The sequence below is a fragment of the Solanum lycopersicum genome, chromosome 11 (genome assembly GCF_036512215.1).
Source record: "Solanum lycopersicum chromosome 11, SLM_r2.1".
Lineage (NCBI taxonomy): Eukaryota > Viridiplantae > Streptophyta > Magnoliopsida > Solanales > Solanaceae > Solanum > Solanum lycopersicum.
The window spans coordinates 56,724,189-56,740,406 of record NC_090810.1 but is presented as its reverse complement, the minus strand read 5'-3'; the positions used below and the strand labels follow the sequence as shown (position 1 = coordinate 56,740,406).

Below are 16,218 nucleotides of genomic sequence, written 5' to 3'. Positions count from 1 at the left end.
TAAATTTATATTTAATAAATTTTAAATGATTACACTCACCATAAGTATACATTTTAAATAGTTAAAGCAAAATTTTAGTAGGTGTTCGGACATGATCTCAAATAACACTGATTTGAAGTTGAAATGTTGTTTGGAGATACAATTTGGCCTAAAAAAATATATACTTTTCTCATAAACATGAAAAATTTGCAGTGAAAATTATCAAAACTTTTCAAATTCTTATTATCTTTAAAAATAAATCATAGTTCATAAATATACTCTCTTCGTTCCTTTTTAGTTGTCATAATTTTCTTTTTTAGATGATATGAATTTCGATTAGCTTCTTAAGATATATTTTTCATCATATTGATATGAAAAAAATATAATTTATAATATTTTTTGTATAATTTTTAAATATCTAAAATTTTATTTAAAAATATCTAATTATTCTAATCTAATTTAATTTTATTAATTAATCAAATTGACTTTCAAACAACACAACATAATAACTTGAAAAAACGAATTAAATAAATCAAAATATAAGATGTCTCACTGGTACATAACATATGCATCCGTATTTCTTTTATAATATAAATAAGGGCAACTTTCACATATAGCAAACAAAAAAATCATATTTGTATAATATAGCAAACTTTGCATAATTGCGCTCCATAGCAAACATAAAAACTGAATAATTCGCTATACATATAAAAGTGTATAATTCGCTGGCCTAAATTGTATAATTCGTTGGCCTATTTCGCTGCAATTGTATAATTAGCTTTGCATACAGTTGAATCGAATTAAAATGTATGTATATTGCATAATTATAAGTGTATAGCAAGAAGATATATGTTTTTCTCGCTTTATACAAAAACAGAAACACAATATATACACTTCTGTTGTATAAAGCTAGAAAAAATTGTATTTCACTGCAATTGTATAATTCTCAATTGTATAATTCTTTGGCCTTTTTCTCTGCAATATTTGAAGTAAAATGTTTGTAAATTATATAATTAAGTGTATAACACGAAGATGTACATTTTTGCATGTGTATATAATTTTCTCTCGCTTTATACAAAACAGAAACAGAAATTATACACTTCTGTGTATAAAGCGAGAGAGGCGAGAATGGGAGAGTGGCGAGCGAGACTTTTGGGAGAGAGACGCCTGGCAAATTTTTGCCAACGTTTGCTATGGAGCACAATTAAATCAAACCCTAGCTATTCCATTTAATTTAGGTTATTAGTTTGCTATTTTATACAATTTTCCCAATAAATAAACTTATAATTACAAACTTTTTCTTTTTCTTTTTATAAAAGAAATACGATTTGCAATTACCGCCCATTATAAACTTTGCATATTAATATTCCATCCCAATAATTTGTATTAATTTGAGTCTACAAATAAAAATATTAAACATAAGATGACAATCGAGCGGTATGAAACGGATTATGCTTAGCTTATAAAATTTTTAATTTAATCTGTTATACCTCTCTTAATAACTTTTTTTTTTATTTTCAAGCCGCCAATCACATAATTATTTAAATATTTTTTTTCTAGTTAAGTTTGATATTAAAAATAAATTTATTTTCATAAAATTGTATTAATCTTTAATAGATTATGACTTAAAAATTTATTTTGTGTTAATTGAAAAATATATAAGAAATTGCGTTTTTTTTTATATTGTCATTTTCATTTAATATTTTAAATAGTTTAGTTATTTTAAAGAAATTATCTTAACAAATAATGACTTATCAGTCGTATAAAAAATTAAAACTAAATTTAAACTCACGTAAAATTTTAAAAATCCTACTTCAATCCAGTCCATCTCCCACATGCTGAGCACAACCTTAAACCCGCCGCGCCCTATTTTCATCGCGAAATAAATGATATTGGACTTTTTCTTCTCAATAGGTAAAAATTAAAACGACATTGTTTAGAGCTTACTACATAAGTTTGAACCGGGTTACCCCATTTAGCTACATTCGCGAGAGGAAAATCCCAATTTAAGAACCCTACACTTCCCCCCAAAACCCCAATAGACACAGAAAGAGCACTTCACAGATCCATCGGACGCTGAATCAAGATGTATTACAGAGGGTAAGCACCTAATTCTTCTTGTAATGTTCCGTTTTTTTGTTGGGTATCTGTAATTTTGATGGAATTTCTCTTTAAGGTTGTATTTTTTTGTGATTTTTGATTGTTTTCTGTAAGTGGGTTGGGAAGTGTAGGATTCACTCTTGATGCATTCTAGTAAATGAAGGGCAACCATGAGATACCCACTTTGAAATTTCCCTTCTTTTTTTGGTTTTGTTTGTGAATTTACGTTAACATAGTTGGCTAAAATGAAATTGAACGCTTACCCACCAAAAAAAGAGATACTTTTTGATGCTTTTGGTTGTAAAAGAGAAGCTTATATATGCTTTTTGTATGTATACACCTTTAGAGGTGGATAGAGTGGTAACTGATTGATACATGTAGTATGATAGTGGGTGAAGGGTTTGGGTTTTTAAGTGAAGGGAAATCAATTTTATCTTGTGATGCTTGTTTGACTTTTTTTTTTGGTCTATCTGCTATGTTGATTGGTCTATCTTTTTTATTTTTTAAAAATGGATAGGATAATGCCTGTTTTTATTGATTTTGAGTTGGATACTGACAAAAGGGTTGCTTTCATTTTGATTTGATGAAGAAACTACATGGACAGTGGTGATGCCCGTGAAATGGGCTTCAAAAGGCAACGCATAATGGATCAAGGTTCCTCTTATTATGCTACTCCTCCAGGGTCAAGTTATATGTACAATCCTCCTCCTCCTCCACCTCCACCGTCATACTCTTACCATGGACAGCCTCCACCATTCCCTGTTGTTCGACTCCGTGGCCTCCCATTTGATTGCTCAGAGACTGAGATTGCTGATTTCTTGCATGGTTTGGACGTAGTTGATGTGCTTCTTGTCCACAAAGGTGGAAGATTTACAGGGGAAGCATACTGTGTTTTGGGGTACCCTCTTCAAGTTGATTTTGCTCTTCAGAGAAACAGGCAGAATATTGGAAGAAGATATGTTGAGGTTTTCAGAAGCAAGAAGGATGAATACTATAAGGCTATAGCCAATGAAGTTTATGATTCTCGCGGTGGTTCAGTTCCGAGGGCTAGATCTATTGATGAAAGCAAAGACCCTGCAGAACACACTGGCGTATTATGGCTGAGGGGATTGCCATTCTCAGCTACCAAGGAAGATATTATTGATTTCTTTAAAGATTTTGAACTTGAAGAAAAATCAATCCATATAACAGCTACTTTTGAGGGTAGACCTACAGGGGAAGCATTTGTTGAATTTGCTAGTGCAGATGATTCAAGAGCTGCAATGGCGAAGGACAGGATGACAATAGGGAATCGCTACATAGAGCTTTTCGCTTCATCGTCTGAGGAGTTGGAGGAAGCAGTTTCAAGGGGCAGGTGAGTACTCAATTGTGCATTTTAGATTAGAATTTAATATGCTTTATCCTCTCCATCTGGTAATGTCATGTCTATTACCATAATCACTGGTTTAGTTGCGGGATTTCTCTTCCTTGCCCCCCCCCCCCCCCCACCCAAATACTGGTAGGAAAAGTAGAGCAAGAGTCATTGTTCTACCATGTAGTGTAATGCAGATCAAAACCTCCACATCCATTTGCTTTATTTTTACTGTACCAATTATAGTTTCACTACCACAAGATGAAATGGTAATCAAAATGTTACACTTGTTGACAGGTGTTTCCTTAAACTTTGTTGGATGTCAAGAATGTTGTCAGTTGCATGTTTTTTGAAAAATTCACAGTTAAGTAGGCCAATAGGAAAAATAAATTGTACGTCTTTGTTTGAATGGAAGTGAAGTTAAACAAAAGACATTATCTTCCTTAAAAATTTCTGCAAGTTTTGTAGTACCTATTTTTAAAGAAAGACTTTTTTGGTGGAAAGTGGAGCATGTCTTCTAGAATTTTCTAACTTCCTATAAAGGAAAAACAATTACATGGAAGTTAGATGATTGGTATTTCCCTATGAAATGGTGCCAAATTCAATATTTTTAATTGTTTTAGTTGGAACATAGTGGATTGAGAAATGCATGAGGATGCTTGAAGAGTACATCTGCATCACTCCATTTTATACGGCACTCTTTCCATTTTGGTTCAGTTAAATTTTTTTGGCAACTTTCTCATTATATAGTAAAAAGGGAAGAACGAAAGAACAGCAAAAATAAAGAAAAAGAAAGCCTGATTGTCTCCTTTCTATTGACCTACTTTTACAAACTCTTCATTTTAGCGTTCACATTTTTTGCCTAATGACACTTCTTATATGGATGACTTGTGATGTTGAAGAACACAAGATTCTCATGGTACATTCAGTAGGTTTGGTAAATTTTTTTAGCTTATATGTTGAATTCTTTCTTCATTTTTTTAGATCCAGGAAAACACTGCCATATAAGATGAACTGGGGGAATACATTTTGTGCTTTTATAATTGGAGTACCCTTTTTCCTTCACTTGTCACTTCACCTAGTCAGTTGCTCTGGTTTACAATAAGGAAAGATAAATACTCTTCACCATGAGTGAATTGTCTAGTAGTTCTCATAATTATTAGTTTTCCTGGATGTCAACCCGTACATTTATTCTTCTTAGATAATGGAGTATCAGCTGTCACATGATTCGAAATTCGGTGGATAATGAGTCCATCCTATCCTTGTCCACTTAAATACCTGTATTTTGTTTGTTGAGCGTTCAAACTTGTGACATGCGCCATAGTACACATCACACACTGCCTTCCTACTACTTGAACAAATCCTTGGGGACTCTGCCTTTTCTTTTCTATTAGTGCAACTCTCTAAAATTTTAAAAATGTTCTTGATAGCTGGAATGGGTATATGTGAAGAAGACATCTCTGAAGTTTGTGTCTTGATGGAGGACTAAGTAAATGAGACTAATAAGTTTAAGCATTGGGTCAATGGCATTCTCAACCAGTCACAACCAACAGTCAACACTAGGACAGTCAAGTAACCGATTGCAGTTACCAGTAGACTTAATGTTGAGCTTAAATTTCTTGTAGTTGGTGCCAACTTTTGTATCTCTCTGTTGATTAATGTCCCTTTGTATCTAGTGTTACATTTTACAGAGACTATCAATATAGTAGAGTGCTATAATAAACAAATTGCTAATATTATAACTAATTTAAACTTTTCATATCCAGAATTCTAATATTAATTCAGCTCCTCAAATTGAGATTCAAAGAATATGTTGCTTTTTGTTTGGATCATTTTTGCATTGTTATTCGGAAGGCACACTCTTTGAAGTGCAACATTCTCCACTCATGAAGTGTTAACCCCTTATTTTGCATGGCTTCATTGCTTTTAGCATGAAATGATAACGCTATTAACAGTGTTCTCAAGGGCACAATTTTTTGTAGAATCAATACAAGGACTCCAAACCCAAGTGCATAAGGCGTTACTTTTCTTGATATCAGTGTTATGCATCATAAGTATTCTATTGCAGTGTTACTAGCATCAAGCAATAAATTGAGTGGCAAGCCCTCTAGTTCTCTTCTACTATTTCTTGCATTTGCTGGGATGAACAAAAGAAGAGTCTCTTGACATTAGCAGTTAAAGAGACTTTGCTTCATTGGCCCTGCTGTATCGAATTAACTTTTTCATTGTTCCCATGTTTTATTCACTAACAAGCACTAAGGAAGTACAACACAAGTTACTCATGTTATAGCTCCAAGGAGCATAACTAAAAGGACCTCTCATATTTATCTTTTCCTTTGATATCTTGTACTTTAACCAAAAATTCAGAATGTTAAACAAGAAGAATTTGTATAGTCAAGTGTTTTTTTTTGTCCTTTAAAGCATCTTCCTTTTCTGTCTTTCCTCAACGTCGAAGTTATACACTACACTCTATAAGGTAGCTGCACAAAACTTATTTACTTTCTTGTTGATGGAAATTATATCCCAAACAGGAGACTCTACTGATCATAAATTGACCCATTTTACTGAACAGTGAAACAAAAATTGTCCATACTTCTCGGCTCCAATGATGAAATAGGTGTTCAGTTGTTGATTTTTTTTTGGGTAGGGGGTAAACTGCCCTCGAACCCTTAGGTTCCTATGTGTGTGTTCCCTCTTTCTCCTTTTGGTGACTCCATCGCCCAGCCTTACGGATGCACTAGCAGAGCTCTCATCCCTAGAACATTTTTTTTTTGAAATAGATGACTTTGTATTCACACAAAAGAGCTCATCAAGGAATTGATGAGGAGGGATTCGCAAACCCCCAGGGGTTGCCGTCATTCTCGAATCCAAAAACAATTCAAAAAATTTACAGTTGGCCTATAAACTCCTCTAAACTATCTACTTCCCCCACTAAATCTTGCTTACACCAAAAAAATAGAAGGCTAAGACATCTCATCTTGATCATCTGGGAACTACTAGTCCTCCCTTCAAAGCACCTTTCGTTCCTTTCTTTCCATAGTGACCACCAAATGCAAGCAGGTACATATTTCCACCAATCTTCCTTTGATCCTCTTTTCCCAATTCCTTGCCATTGTGTTAGTACCTCAAAAGGGGTTTTGGGCATTGACCAATTGACCCTGTAGCATACAAATGAACATGTTCCACAGATCTGTAGCTATCCTGCAATGCAAAAATAAGTGGCCATTTACTTCAGCCTCTTCTTCACACATATAGCACCTCGAGCAGATCTGTATACCTCCTCTTTGTAGTACTTTTGGGTTAGACAAGCTCTTCTAATTACCAACCAAGTGAAGCAAGCAACTTTTAAAGGAATCTTAATCTTCCATATTAATTTCTAGGGCCAAACTCTCACCCCTAGAACATCTCTCTCTTGTCAGTGATTCATTCAATCTTCAACAACCTAGATACCTAAATTTTATTATTTATTGGTAGTCCTATGTCACTACAACATTGCTTTGTTTTAGAGGATTTAGGTTGATGTACACACCTTGTGAATGCAAAGAATTGATTGTTGAGTGGTGAATGATTGACCCATTTTAACTCTCTCAAGTTCAGCCCAACCCACTCATTTGACGCCTGTGGTCTGTCGGAGCCCTTTAATCCTTTGCTAAACTTCTAAACCTTTTGGACAGTAATCATTTTTTATGTAATCCGAGGTTCTTTTCCTCCAATGCCCCTTCTGACACTCCTCTCTAATCCCCTTCCTTTTCTAATTGATCCATTGTTTACTTTTAACGACCCAACCAAATAATGTTTTGGTTTATCCATTCCCTCCATCTTGCCTAAAGAAATTGCTCTTTATTTGTCATATGTTTCGCACATTAGAAGGAATGGGAGAACAAACACAAAATTTGGTAACATGAGAGTTCATCTCTACAAATAGTTCATTATGTTGTTTGTTTGAGGTGAGTCTCCTAAGTTTAGGTTAAAGATTAGGGGTTTGAAAGTTTCTAGTTATTAGTGTGATGAAGCGAGTTGAGAAGGAGCAGAGTGGATATAGATTATTCATACAACCTATTTCAACTAGTTTAGGATTGAGCATTATATCCGCAGTCCTCAACCCATGGCAAGGGCCAATAGTGCCTTTTCCCTACCATCTTGGTCACTCAAATTCTTAACCTCATGGTTGGAGGAGAAGGGTCCTTTCCCGTAGGTTCTCTCTCCTCTCTTGGTTCCATTTTTAATTTATTTTTAACCATCTTTGGGTGGACAAGATACAAAGTTATATCTGATAACTCTTCTAGTTTATGTATCTGATAGGGTTTGTCATCAAGCCGTCCCCTTCTGTATTTACTGTTAGCATGTTCTTTATGCAGATGCTTTTTGAAGCTTTATTTTAGTTGCAATGATACATATATTAGTAGTGATACTCCATTTTGTTCATGGTCAAAACCTTGGTCTGTAGACTGTATGTACAATTCCACCGAAATAGTTGATAATTTAATTGATAAACTACCCTCGTGAAAAAGGGGATTAGCCATGTTGATTTTCTTGTTTTATCATGTCTGCAAACATATACATGACTTCGATGATCTTTTAGCTGTTTGCTTTCCCTGACGAATGCACATCTTGTGATGGAATTCATTAGGGAGAAAACTTCAGAAGTGAATACCATGACAAACAGGAAGATACCTCTTAGCTCTGGTTGATGGGGATATGGGTTTCTGTAAATTTGGTTGACCACCCATCGCTTATGATGCTAGTTAGGTTGTATAATCTTCCTAGCGCGGACCTGCTGCATTGCAATAGTGAAGACATGTCTATTTATAATGTGTCCTACGACTTTGGAGAGCACTTTTCTTAAGAAACGGTGGGAAACTTTATGAAATTTGTATGTATGAACTTGGAATATTTTAGTAGCATCTATCTGCATTTTTTTCTGGCGTTAAGAAATTGATGACAACTTTGAAGGTAGGAGTTAAGACCCTTCACCAAATCTATCTGAACCACAATATAGGCGTAGCTAAGGGAAACCATGTGAGACTTTGAACAGTGAGGAAGGAAATGGATCCATTTCTGAGAGCAATTGGTGGATGATGCTCCATCTACATGTTGCTCACGTTTTCCCCCTTCTGTACAGCGTGATGGTTGTGCATGTGGAAACAAACAGACTTATCTCCTTTGGAGCTCATTAATGAGTTGGCATGTCGGAAAAATTGAGAGAGCGCTCAACATGCTTGAGCCTCCTTTTTGTTTGATTTTTGTCTTGCATTTTGCATTTCTCAACTCTTTAGAATTCCTGGAAGTGGATAAATTCATTTTTATCCAATCGTCATTTCTCGGGTTAGCCCCCTCCAACGCACATCAATTTTGAAGATTGGTCTTGGGGTTTTCTGAATTATTTATTGACCGTTTCTTTTTTTGAAAAGGTAACAAAGAATTTTTTTTTTTTTGACAAGGGAAACCCGCAGCCGCTACCCTTTTGGGTGCGCACAGGGTACAATCCCGCTCCTATGCAATAGCTCGCAAACCACATAGGAAGGTAACCGCACCAGGCAAGCCTGGTGCGACGAGCTTGATCCAGAAGGCAAACCCGTTGCTTTTGCTGGCAAGAGGTTTCGAACTTGAGACCTCCAACATGGAAGTCCCAAGCTCAAACCACTGGGCCACCCCGAAGGTAACAAGGAATTATTGTCACTTTTGACTCTATTTGGAGTCTCTGCTGCTTATCTGTTCCCCAAGTTTTACCCTCCTTGCGCTGAACTTCCAAAAATGTAGTTTGTGATTTCTGACAAGTGTGTGCATGTAATCTTTTCAAATATCTCAAGACATCTTTTTGCACAGTATCAGAATCAATACCTGCATATTTTAATGAAAGCATCAGAAATGCTATTTCACTCTACAGGCAGAAAGTTTATGAGTTCTGAATGATTGGGATCAGAGATGACTCAGCCAACTTGTCAACTTTCCCAGTCCTTGCTTTTGTTGTACCTAACCTTCTCCACACATTCACCATATGTTCAAGGCTTCAAGCATATTTCTTGGTGGTTTTACTGATATTGTGCTGTTGGAAGTAAATGAGAGATTATATAACCTCTTGTAACATGCATATGTGTTGATATGACTATGTGTTTAACATGCAAATGTATTGATATGACTACGTGTTTATCAGAGTACTGGACAAACCAGTGGATGGGAGAGACCCGAATGAAGTCACGTCTATTTTGCGGATGAGGGGTTTGCCATTTTCTGCTGGCAAGGATGACATCTTGGATTTCTTCAAAGATTTTGCGTTGAATGAGGATGCAATTCATGTTACATTTCTTTCTGATGGAAGGCCAACTGGAGAAGCTTTTGTAGAGTTCGCAAGCACCGATGATGCAAAAGCAGCCCTGGCAAAGGATAGGATGACACTTGGAAGTCGTTACGTTGAGCTTTTCCCATCTTCAATCGAGGATATGAATCACGCTGTATCAAGGGGGCGGTAATAAACTTTATTTTTCCTTGGTTAATAATCATAATGTTGTAACTTGGGGATTTCGTGGTAGTTTTCTGCGAGAAGGACTCTTTATTTTTCACTACAGGAGATAGAAAGAACTTCAGGGAACTTCTGCAGTCATCATCTGTTTGCTCTTAGTTTCATGAGTTTATGGTGTTACTATTTGTGGAAAGTACTCATTAAACCTTAAACAAGAATATGTTTGCTGCTTGGTACTCTCATGAGTCTTTTTTGATTCATATTTTTTTTAGTGTCCCACTATTTTTGCCTGAAACTCTCTGATTTGACAAGAATAGGTTGCTGGAAAAATCAAATTATCAGTTCTCTTTTCTGCAGATGCTATTGAGAAGTTGATGAAATGAAAGAACTCAACAATATTGGACATTCTAGTTTTGAACTTTTCTAGTGCCTATTGGGCAACTTTAGGAAGTGTTTAGGATGTCATGGAATAAGTTGCAAACCTATAATCTATATTTCAATAAAAATGCTTTTAGAAAATTAGTAGCAATGGGGAAACTTTTAAAATAGTGATAGTATGATGCAATTACCTAGCATAATGATAGATTAGATAATTACCAAATATAGCAATAGTTTTCAAAATTTAATCTATAGTAGTGTTACAATAATTTACTCTGTCTCAGTGATACATCAACAAATATGCTAACTATGGGTCCAGAAGTAGGAATCAGTATGTAAAAAAATTTTAGGGTTACAAATTTCTTATACTACCATCAATCAATAAAGCGGAATGACCAGAAAAGAAGTTAAACTAGAAAATTGTATGAATGGTGGTAACTATCTTGTAGGTTCAGTGGATAAGGATGGAAGTGATCAACACTTATTGCATGACACGTCAGTCAATTGCGTTGGACATGTTCTAATGGTCAGCTTCCTTCTTCTTCAACAGTTCAATGATTCAATAGAAAAATGACGTAATTAAGGTATATGAAGGAAAAAATTCAATAAATTTAGGAATCTATTTGTAAATTCGATATATTCAATTTTACACATGTTTTACCCAAGCCCATTGATCACAACCTTGGATGCTATTTTGACAATTCAAAAAAATAATAATAATAATGTATTAAGAATTTGTGTGTTAGCATAAAGACAATGAAATCTAAACACTTGCATGCATACAGTTGTGGAAAAAAACAAAAACATGAGACATAGAATGGTATCAATTTAATTAAACTTAGTATCCCAAAGTTTCAAATAATTCAGTGAAATGCACGTGTGCCTACATTTTTAACATTACAAAGTAAACCTAAGATTAGCCTGACATTAAGGGGTATCCTAAGTAAAATCTGTCCTTTCTAAATCATTAATTAATTTAAATAGTGGCTGACAAATTAATAAGTGTTCTTTTATTTCATTATTATTCCTTCTTTCATATTATTTGATCTCTATTAATATGATCGATACCCCATTAAGAAAAGCTCTAATCAAAGGTATTTTTATTAATAAAAAAATAGTTTTTTTTTAAAATAAGAAAAAGAAGCTCTTTTGATTTGCTAAAATAAAAAATAAAACGAAATATGTATTTTGATATAAAGGTCAATTAAAATGAAATCAGATGATCAAAGGATTAATGATTTAAAATTGAAAACATGCCTTCAACGGTCGATTTAATATAATTTCATAAGTAGAAAAATTTAAAGATAATAAAGTATAATAAAATAGAAAATAAAACGAAATATACATTTTAGATATAGAGGTCAATTAAAATGAAATCAAAGGATAAGTAATTTAAAATTGAAAACATGCCTTCAAATGTCGATTTAATATAATCTCATAAGTAGAATTTGAAAATAATAGAATATAACAAACCTTATAACTATTCTATTAATTAATTATCTATCATAATTTTCATTTCCTACACTTTTTATTTAAGATCATATTTTCGATGAGTTAAAAAAATGTACTTGTCCTTTCAAAATAAATTAATTCAATAGTGGCTGACTAAGTTAATTTTAAATTTAAAAAATTCCTCCAAATTTCACCGACAAAGATAATTACTGCCACTTTAGCTACTTGTATGATATATAGTAATATAATACAATTTGTTATCTTATAATAAAAATATTTTTGTCTTTTTGTGTTTAATTAATTTCTATTACATATTATTGTATGTAATATCTATGGATATGAACGAATTGCCAGCAATTGTCCTATAGAAAATTGGACACACTTGTCAGTGACCTTATCAATATCATAGGGACTTTATTTTATGGATATAAACAAATTACTTTTAAATAATGTCTTTCCAACTTTTTAAATATATATATATATATATATGTCAAAATAGAATGATTCATTTTCAAAAGAGTATAATACTTGAGTTTTTGAATTCCAAAATTTAAAAGATTATTTCAAAATATACTATTTTTTTAATTGTTTTCCTTTACTATTTTGGTTTCACAGTGGATTAAACAAATTATTTATTTATTATTGATAAGAACATGGGAAAGCTTAAATTTTGGCTAATAAATAATACTCTATTCACTCTGAAAATCATTAATTTCTTTAAAAAAAGGTTTAGTAGCTATTTTTATTGATATTTTAATTGAATTTTACACGAATAAACTAGAAAGCTTATAAGTATTTTAGTAAAAATATATTTTCTACCATTCGTTTTATCAATAAATTAATTCGATAAATACATGAAAAAAATTATATTTTATAACATAAATTTCTAATTAATTTATGGTAAAAAAAAATCTTACTTTCTACTCATGTAAATTCCTTAAAATAAAGTTGTGTAGTGTTAGGGAAATAAAACCTCCTAAACATACGTTTCGAATTTAAATACTAAAAATAAAAAGGTTTTTGATTTTAACAAACACTTATTTTTACTTATTCGCTGTAAATCTAAATTAATTAGAGTTCAATATAAGTCGAGCATAAAAAAAAAAAAGCAAACATCCAAGTACATATATATTCTCTTCTTAGAATTTAATTTAAAAACAAAAAAAATTTTACACTATTAAATTCTAAAAATTAATTATAAGTAACAGTTTTTGCATGATCATTTCTTGGTTACTACTTCAATTAATTTTTTAATAACCTAGAAATGAGAATGAGAATGTAAAAGGAGTTGGTTATGGGATCATGGGCTTACTTCAACATGCACTATTTTAGAGAAACAATATTGAGATTAACGAGGAACAAATAAAATTAACTAAATTTACTCACACTAATCATAATTATTTTAGCTAAATCAATGACCTTTTCATTAAAGTATGTTAACTTAACCGTTTGACTCATCATTAGTAACATTAATTATCATATACACATATAGTAGTAACCAAATTAATGTTTATCTTGTTAATTAGAGCAGTACTCATTATTTTTCTATTTATTTTGAATCTTGAGTCAAATACATTGAACATGACGTAATAAATTTAGTTTCAATTTATGTGACATTGTTACACTCCTGAACTTTGATTTCGAATTCAAATATAAGAAATTTAAATTTTTTAACATAGAATTTGTATATTTAAAAAATTATACAAAAAGTATTTTAAATTATAATAATTAACATATTAAAATATGTTAAAAAAAACATATAAGCAAGACTCAATTAAAAACACTACTTGATTAACTCTCAAAATTTTATTTGTGAATCAAAAATTAAAATGGAACGAGTATTTTTTTTTAATTACTATTATCTAGAGAAAAGTAGAATTAATTTGAATATTTAGTTTTTTTTTTCGATTTATTTATATATTAAGCTTGGGATTCTTTGATAAAGGGAAAGAAAAAGTGTTTCTAATTTGAAAATTTGCTTAATTTAAGGTTTCATAACCATCAACTACCACCATGGGCAACGGGCAGCCTGCCCCAACGTCACCTTAATTTGAAAGTTCACATTTTGCTTGTGTATATAATATAATCATCAAATTCATTTAAAGTGAATAATAAATTAAAAATAAATTGATGTGTATATATATATATATATATATATATATATTATTATCGAATTTATTTAAAGTGAATAAATTAAAAGTAGATCGAAAGAGTATCATTTATCAACTATTTAGAGTCAAAGGAGTGATTTCTTAGGGTTTAATTGGTATGAAGGATTTTTATTCATTCTTAGAAATCACATTTTTTTTTTAATTTGGTAATTAGTCAATAGTTATTAAAAGTATTTTCTTTATAAAATTCTTTTCAAAACAAGTAATTTTTCTGATGAAAGTAGAAAAAACAAATTTACTAAGTAAAATTTTTCTCTTTCCAAAGTCTAACGCCCTCCGCATTGCCACCTCTATCACCTCAAACCCCTGTTAGCACTCTGGTCATTATAACGTTTGTCTAGATTGTATATAAATATTTTTCGTAAAAATAATTTTTCCTTTGATAGTATCAAACACACCTTTAATACTCAATCACCAATATGGGCAACGGGCAGTCTGCCCGAATCTTACCATAATCAATATATAAAACCCTAATCAAAATCACATGTAAATAAATTCAAATTCATTTTTATCTCCTTCTTCCACATTTCTTCATTAGGGTTTTCTTTTCAACTTCTTCAAAACTCATTGCAACTCCATTTCATTCTACTTAGTTTTTTTTTTCTTTTTTATCATATATAAATATTTATACTAGCTAGGTATAATATAAATGAAATTTGATTTCATCAACTCAAGTATTATAGTGCAAGTTTTCCTTTTGTTGAGTACTTAGTGTTCCTAAAAAAGATAATTTCCTTCCAAAGAGGTATCCATCATCCCACTAGTCTTTTCTTTACTTTTTCAGTCAAAAATTTTAAGTGTCTCTTTATAAAGTATAGTTTTCCCAATCTTTATATATATATATATATATATATATATATATATATATATATATATATTAGTGGTGGTAGTTGTGCTCTAACTAAAGCACTATACAACTTCCCTTTGTATTACAAATTGAATCCACCCTTCATATATAACCACCAACCATTATATCTACGTTTATGATCTCGTATATTTAATTCTACCTCATGATCTATTCGTATATTTTGCTTCTCTGACATTTCTACCTCTAATCGAATATCATTTTTCATACAAATAAATATATCCTCCCTCCAATGGGTCCTTCTAGTACTAGAAGAACAAGAAGTAGAAGAAATTCAACAACGACAACGACAACAACAACGAGAAGTTTAAAAAAGAAGCAACAAGAGAAGAAAAAGAAGAAGAATAAAGAAGTGATGATTAAATCATCATCTATTATTAATAATTCTTCTTGTAAATCTCCAAGTAAAGAATCAACAAATTCATTGAAGAGATCATCATCATCATCGTTATCGTTATCATTATCATACGACGATGATAATATTTGTTCAACTCCAAAAGCTGAAAGATTTCGAATTCCAGAAATAAAAACATGTCCACCAGCCCCAAAAAAAAGAAGAATATTAAATATTGATTCAACAACATCATCATCATGTCATCATTCATTGAGAAGAAATCCAGTTACTTTTTTTGCTCCACCAGATTTAGACTTATTTTTCTTCTTAGCACTTGGTGATATTCCAGTTTGAATTAAAGTAAAGTTTGTGTAGTCATCATCATAATACATGTAATATGGAGAAAAAAGAGAAAAGATATCAACTTTATGTTGATTACTTTTTTTTATATTTGGTTTTCATATGATCTAAGAAGTATGTAACTTTGGTTAGATCATCAAATATGGTGAGTTTTGAATTATTTTTGAGTGACTATAGTGTCTAGTTAGGTAGCACCTAGGTTTTTTAATTTTAATTTAAACCCTTTGTGCTAATTATTATAAGTTTGGTATTGTTTTGTTTGTGTTATTTTGTAATGCAAGGCATGCTAATGAATAGTTAAATATAGTTATGGTTTTGTACTATATTTATTTGTTCTTTTTATAATTATGTAGTTAGTTTGTTGTTAATTAATTAGTCAAAGATTTAAAGTTAATAATGGTGGTGTACTAACTTTATTTAATTTGTTGTTGAATTATGTATTGCTGACTTTTTTTGGGGTTTTCAAAAAAGTGGAATTATAATTGTGTGTGTATGAATATAGTTTTTTTTTTTAACTAGAAGCCTAGGATTCTTTACTTTTTGTTGTAAAGTCAGCCAAGAACATAAAGGGGCCGTTTACCTTTGCCAATTTCTTATAATATTGAATATAATTGTAGTTTTCAAAATGTTAAAAAAAGTCAAGTTTAAATGAAGTAATTTCATATTTTTAAAAATTTATACACAACAAGTTAAATCCATATGATAATAGTAGTACACTTTTCCTACATTTATAGCCCTAACTATTATACACCGGAGATTTACTTAGTA

At 31.6% G+C, this 16,218-nt stretch overlaps 1 protein-coding gene across 1 annotated transcript; it reads left to right on the top strand.

Moving 5' to 3' along the window:
• The first annotated feature begins 1,790 nt into the window (after positions 1-1,790).
• LOC101249521 (uncharacterized) lies at positions 1,791-10,126 on the top strand. The gene is made up of 3 exons (XM_004250892.5): positions 1,791-2,079; positions 2,669-3,433; positions 9,585-10,126. Exons 1-3 carry the CDS (start codon positions 2,066-2,068, stop codon positions 9,898-9,900), a joined length of 1,095 nt encoding a protein of 364 aa, XP_004250940.1. The 5' UTR covers positions 1,791-2,065; the 3' UTR covers positions 9,901-10,126.
• The last annotated feature ends 6,092 nt before the right edge of the window (positions 10,127-16,218 follow it).